General features: G+C 40.5%; 1 protein-coding gene across 1 annotated transcript in view; it reads left to right on the top strand.

Moving 5' to 3' along the window:
- LOC113488937 (zinc finger CCCH-type antiviral protein 1-like) overlaps nt 1–6,996 on the top strand; it is a 24,240-nt gene extending 17,244 nt beyond the window's left edge. The window contains exons 11-14 of the mRNA XM_026864372.1: nt 1,692–1,698; nt 2,227–2,357; nt 4,046–4,197; nt 4,735–6,996. Coding sequence (XP_026720173.1) covers nt 1,692–1,698; nt 2,227–2,357; nt 4,046–4,197; nt 4,735–5,018 — 574 coding nt within the window. The 3' untranslated portion in view covers nt 5,019–6,996. The remainder of the gene's footprint in view (nt 1–1,691; nt 1,699–2,226; nt 2,358–4,045; nt 4,198–4,734) is intronic.
- The last annotated feature ends 9 nt before the right edge of the window (nt 6,997–7,005 follow it).

Consider the following 7,005-nt stretch of genomic DNA (forward strand, 5'->3'; position numbering starts at 1 on the left):
TCATTCAATGGTCTTTTTGGGGTGAGGGGCCCAAAACTGAACCCACTCAGCGAGGGGCGGCCTCCCCAGTGCCGAGCCCAGGGCTCAGATCCCTTCCCTGTCCCTGCTGGCCACGCCAGTGCTGACACAAGCCAGGATGCCATTGGCCGCCTTGGCCCCCTGGGCACACTGCTGGCTCCTGTTCAGTCGGTTGTCAATCAACACCCCCAGGTCCCTCTCTGACTGGCAGCTCTCCAGCCACTCCTCCCCAGTCCTATAGCCCTGCTGGGGGTTGTTGTGGCCCAAGGGCAGCCCCCGGCATTTGCCCACAGTGAAACTCCCCCAGTTGGCCTCAGCCCATGGCTCTGGCCTGTTCAGATCTCTCAGGGCAGTGATTCTCACTCTGCCTCAGTCTCCACTCCTTGACAGTGCTTCAGCCAATGCTTGTGCTCTCTAGGATTTTCCACTTTAGGTCTGAAGATGAAAGGGCATAAAGAAGTTATGTCATTATGAAGTATCAACCTGCAGTACCAATGTGGCGTTCCCTTTATTAGCAGAAGCAGCATCCTTGGGGAAATAAGTACAATCCCACAAAATATTCATGAAAAAGAGAACTGGCTTCGTTGATTGGAGCCCATCATATGATAATAATGATGATAAAATGATAAAATAACCTTTTCTTACAGGCTTAGGCCTTGTACCACATGGCTGACCATCTGTTTTACCCAGGAAGGTTACAGTTCCTCAGGGAAATGATGCAGTGTAGCGAAAGCATGGTTTTAGTCTAAATAAGAATTGTTTATGTACAAATAAAAGATGTAGTACTGAAATACAGTGCCATAACTTCAACTCGTAGCTGATCTTGAACAACTTGAGCTGTGGTGTCACAGAGCATGCAGATAATAAATACTCCTCTGTCCAAAATGTTTTATGTGTTGTAAAGAAGCTTTGGAAAAAAACCTCTTGTATTAAGACATGAGAAATTTAATTAAACCTTGTAAGATTGTTTAATAAATTCAAAGAAATAATTCTTCCATGTGCAGGTGTCTATTCTTAATCTTTAGAAGACTTGCCGATGATAAGCCTTGTTGTCAATAAGTACTAAATGCACCAACTGGGTATGGTGTCCAGAAAAACACTATTTATATGCAGCAGTGAAATATAAGTCCCATTTTATCTCCTCTCTAAACTCAGCCTTCTGGAATGTGGAGCTTTTGCCTGACAGGTTCAGATGTTGATATCATACTGCCTTCTAGGATGACTGCAGCTTTCCTGCTTAAAATGTACGTGGGATGTTGGACATTTCACTTCAAGGCACCTTGAGTTCCCACTTGGCTTAGGCAGCGGTAAAATGGGAAGTATTTCCCAGTGACATCAGTCTGTCAGCATTATGCAGTTTCAGTCAAGTTTATGGAAGAGAAGTGTTTATTCTAGAAGATTAAAGGCACAGGTGACTTTGGATAAAAAATAGAAAATTTACCCATGACATAAGCAAGCAGAAGAGCTTGAATCATGTTTTAATTTATTTTTTTTTTTGCACTCATTTCTTTGGGAAAAATGTGCATTTCTTGATAGATTTTTAAACATGAAAAGTATGGATAAATAGACTTGGTTTCCTTTAGGAAAGGAAGATATGTGTTTGCTTAAGCAGGTTGTTAGTGTAACTTTCCTGTTAGAATTGTAACTGCTCTCTCTTTTTTTTTTTCCTTAAGTCTATATGTAAGTGCAAGTTTCCAAGTTTTACCTTTGAGAAGTTAAGGAGCTGTGACACTGGCAGGTTCTGTGTATTTTGTTTCATCTTTTAATAGCTGAAGCTCCCTTAAAGGTCTGGTTACAAATGATACTGTTATCTAACATCTTTTGTTCTTAATCAGCTTATATATAAAACTAACATTATCTAGAATAATCAGTGAAGTTTTCTTTTTGAAATTTCTGGCTTACTGAGATTTAAAGTTAAAAGTGTCAACTCCTACTCAGAGATAATAAATGTTTATTTTGATCCTTTTGCTTTCAGCATCCTTCCTGAAGAGAGGTTAGGAGGCCTTGCAAAGCAGGAGTGACCTATTGATTTACATATTAAGTATCTGTCCTAATTACTCACACAGTCACAATCTAAAGCATTAAATTAACTTTCAGAAGTATAGTTTGGGGACCCTTCCAAAAGTGTATCTGCTGTAATTAGGCTTCTGCATGTTACGAGCTAACTGAAGCCTCATGTTATCTTTTGCTTTGGTTTGTATTTTATAGGCAGTGGAGCTCAGTAATGTGACCTCTGAATACAACAAAATAAAGCAGCTGTTTCAAGAGACTATGAAAAACTACAAGGTCCTTAAAATACAGAGGATTCAGAATCCATCCCTCTGGAAAGTGTTTCAGTGGTCAGTATTTGCTTCCTCGTCCTTATGGGGAGGGAGTCTCCCAGAGCCGGTGTCCTGTATCCACTTCCTAGGAAAGACTGTTACCACTTCTGCTGTAATGTGACTGGTATTTGCTCCTTAGGAACAGTTTCAGGAGTACAATTAAGTGTCTGAGGCCTTTCAGAGAATGTCAGGCTCCTCGGAGGAGGTTCCTTTTGCACGTTGCTTGGAAGATGCGGGGAGGGGTGCAGATAGAAAGACAGGAATGACACAAAACTGCTGTGGATAGAGTATTGTATCCGGGGTTGAACAGTAACTGCCTGCTGCACACATCTCTCTGTTACTGGTGTTTATCCATGACAGTATATAAAATATTTGCTAAAGAAGCGTGCAGGGGTTAAGGGTCCTTGGGTTTTTTTGTGGTTTTTTTTTTTTTTTGGTTTTTTTTTTTTTTTGTTTTGTTTTTTTGTTTTTTTCTCCAGTCAGATTCATTTAAGGCGCTCTCAAGAGTTTGAATACCCTTGCTGAATGATGTCAGTGTTCACTGAGAAAGAATCGTTGTGCTTTAACTTAATGAGCTCTGAGTTCCAGAGCTCCTTTCTGGTTTTCAGCGCCTGCATCAGTGATACTGAGCTCCAGGTACTTCTGCCAAGCTAGATACCAACAGATTTGAGCTGAGACTACTGACAATAAATGGCCAAGTTAACTTGATAGAGGACTAAGCTGTTGCATAGTACGGCTGTCCAGATTAAAACAAAAGTACAGATACTTAATACTCACGGACTGTATGTAATGGGAATGGAGAAGAAAAACGCTGCTCAAATAAGCACTTTCACCTGCGAACCTCAACCCAGGAAGTTACCAGCTAATAATTTCATAAAACTTTCCATCTAGCAAATCTCAAAACACTTACAAAAAACATGTAATAGTGCATAATTTTTTCTTTTTATCCTCCTCCAATGAGATAATTTGGCAAAGTTTAACATTGCCAAGTTCTCAATGAACAAATTTCAGTCCGTTGCTCTTAACTTTTTATGCAGTTCGCAAGTTGGAAGGATCCTCCACTCTCCCTGGCTTTTACTTTGTAGCTGGTCGCTTCCTAAAGAATATTAATTACTGCCTTGTCCCCTTCAACAGCTGCTGAAAACCCGTGAGACAGCTGGACGCTGTGAAACAGCCATGGGAGATACTGGTTGAGCCTCCTCTTGTGATTCCTTTTTTGATACTGGTCGTGGCTTGGTCTGACTCTGTCCTAAATCAGTAGGGTCTGTGGTGGGGAAGGCAGGCTGGGTTTTTGATCTCACAAGGGGCAGGAGCTCAGGGCCTGCAGCACTCTGAGGTCGCTGGGGGACTAGACATTAAAGCACAACTCATAGGACCCTACACAGGAGCAAAAGGTTGGTACAAGGGTGACTGTACTAATGCCAATGCCTACTTAACCTCACTGAAGTAAGGCAGAATTGCCTAGGATTGCTGGGCAGTGGTATCAGTAAATACACCAAATTACAGTTACATAATCTTGGAATTGTTCATCATACTGCTAGTCTGTCTCATCTTCCCAGCCAAGAGGAGAAAGCAGACTGGGAATCTTATCCAGCTGATATTTACATGTATACTATATACTTTATTTAAAAACAAAACAAAACAAAACAAACCACCTTCCTTTTCTTCTGTGGCTCACACTCTCCTCCCCTGCATTTTTCTGTTAGGCAAAAGGAGCAGATGAAAAGGGAGAATGGAGGGAAGGAGGTAAACGAAAAGCTCCTGTTCCATGGAACCAAGAAGTCCTTCGTGGAAGCCATCTGCATTCACAACTTCGACTGGAGAATTTGTGGAAGCAATGGAACTAACTATGGAAAGGGTACGTAGGAAGTGGCTCTGTTAGATCCCCTGATACTACAGCAATCAAAAACCTCAAACCTTTAACTATAGAGGGTGAAAAAAAAGAGGTAGGAATTGGTTTTATGATCTTCCTTCCCTCTGGAAAGGACAAGGACTTGCTTTGTGCAGGAGTAAGTCTTTTCACAAGGCGTTAAGAGAACCGACATGGGGATTTGAAGAGCCTTTATTGCTGTAGGTGTGATCTTCTGAAGGCTTGAGGTCATTGTTTGAACTTGCCAAAGAAATGGCCTTGTGTTTTCCTGTCTAACCCTCTCATCGTAACACACACGCCTGTAGTGTTTTTATATATTTCAATTTTTAAAAAATTATTCATTATTTAAAAAATAGCAACTTCTGAATGGAAATTCTGTGGCGGAATCCTTTCTCTTGTAAAAAGTACCGTGGTATTATGTAAACTAAGAAGAGAGCTGAAAAGCGGGTCAAATACTGAAAAACTCCGTTTTCCCAGTCGCTTTATACCTATTCCTTACAACTGTGTTTTCATACCATTTTCTAGGAAGTTACTTTGCCAGAGACGCTTCCTATTCCCATAGATACTGTCAGCCTGAGGTGAGAACAAACATTATGTTCGTGGCTCGTGTGTTGGTTGGAGAATATGTTAAAGGCTGCACAACCTACGTTCGCCCCCCAGCAAAGTCTACTGATGGGCTCCGGTTTTATGACAGCTGTGTGGACAACGAGCTCAACCCCTCCATTTTTGTTGTCTTTGAAAAATACCAGATTTACCCAGAGTATATAATACAGTATAAAGAGGAAAATGAAAAATGTACATTATCATAGAAGGACGGGAGCTGTCTGTATCCCTCATCTTATTTTCCGTATTGCAGGTATTCTCGTATTGGGTGACTTTGTCCTTTTTAACACAATCCTTTAGAAAGTTAATCCAACTAATTCCTGTACTGAGGAGGGCTGGCAAAGCAGATGTTATACTTGAGACTAATTGCCTTCTCTTCCTCTCTTAAATGAAGCATAGACATTTAGATAACTGTAGCATAAAAATCAGAATCACAGGATGGGAAATCAAATGTTATGACTTCTGGGGGCAAATAATTGTAAACATGTTTTCTCAGAAATACAGTAGAGGGGATTTCTTTTGGCAAACAGCTCAGTCAAGAGAAAAATTAACAGTACAGTAGTTTTTAAGCAAACTTTCAGGCTTTTGGTAGTCAGAGATTCTTGTCAGTGCAGAATACGACTGTTCTTGATCCTCTCCTCTATCGCAATTCTAAACGAGTCAGTGTGTGAGAACAACATAGATTTCAAAGTGCTGCTTGTTAATGCTGATAGATTCAAGCTGAAAATGGTCGAACAAAAAAAAAAAAAAAAAAAAAAAAAAAAAAAAAAAAGCGACGTAAGTTCTCCAGTGGAGAAGTTTTATCTGTACAATGGCAGGTACCATTTGGATCAGCAAATGTTGGATCAGATTCTTTCTGCAGATCTGCAGTAACTTGCTGCGTGACCTGTACGAAAACAGAGCTCAAGCGAAACCCTGAAAGTCACAAACTGTGAATAAGCAGGTAGTAAAATTTGGTGGTTTGGATGCAACTAATGGCCGTAAGTATAGAAAGGCTTGTGTCACAAGTGACAAATGTGTTTCCTCAATGTGAATATTCGCTTGGCAAATCCTGTAGGACAGGAGAAACATCTTAAAAAGCATTGATATTTTCTGTCCTATTTCTATATGTTAATTTTCGTTTTTTCTAGAAATATGACTGGAAGAGACCAGTTCTGTTCTCTCGAGGCCAGTGGTAAAACTGCTGTCCTAAGACACTTCGTAAATGTGTTTTGTTGCCCACATCACGTTGGGCAACTCACTGTCAGCTCCCAGGTGTAGCTCCTCTTTGTGTTGGAGGTCGCTTTGGGTGACCCTGGATGCTGCTTCCCTGGGTCTGTTTTTTTGTCAGTGATGTACAACCCTATCGACGGTGGTTAAGCCCTTTTTTAGTAAGTTACGTGCTTTTTATCGTCCAAGACAGAAAATATAAAAACTCTGTGAGACTTTCTAATAAATTTTAATATGGAGTTTGTAAGTTAATGGAACTCAAGACCCTCTGTACAAAGATATCTTATTCAGAGGGAAACTGTTAGTGAAGATGAGGGAGCAGTAATTTTTACTTTCAGATAAGCTTTACAGTAACACAAACACCCTTCTGGTTATTTGTATCTTCAGTACTAATCTGTCAACTGCGTGTGCTACTCAAGTTTTGAAGTTACCAAGAGGACAGGGAAAATATATCATACTAGAACATCTTACTGAAATCACTGTCTTAAAATTAAATGAAAATATGCGTCAGTAATGCATTAAAAGGGGAAGATTTTACCGCTTTCTAAGATCTCTCCCATTTTTGTTTGCCTGTAGAGTGTCTCAGTCACTGAGTTGCCGTACTTACAAATAAAATACGTTTTCATGCATTTTTTTGCTTGCTAGCGTGCAGTTTGTACGTAAACTTATTGCACAGCTCACCAGACCTGGTGAACCAGATGCTCAGTGTCTTCAGCCGTGTCCCTAAAGCAGGGAGCTGCACGGGTTTGCATTTTAGCACATTTTAGTGTGAAGGCTGGAATACAGTCTGATTTGTGGAGAATAATATATCTTATTCCTAATAAGGTACATTTAATTATTAAGCGCTGCGGTAGCTTGGATGGATTCCATGGAATCCAACAGTTGCTCTGATTGTCAAAGCTCTAAAAAAAGGGGGAAGAAACAGTAGCAGAACTACTGGTTTTAATGTGTATTCAGGTACTGAATGGCAGCAGAGAGTGAAGC

Source organism: Athene cunicularia (genome assembly GCF_003259725.1).
Source record: "Athene cunicularia isolate RWA chromosome 1 unlocalized genomic scaffold, athCun1 chr1_part2, whole genome shotgun sequence".
NCBI lineage: Eukaryota > Metazoa > Chordata > Aves > Strigiformes > Strigidae > Athene > Athene cunicularia.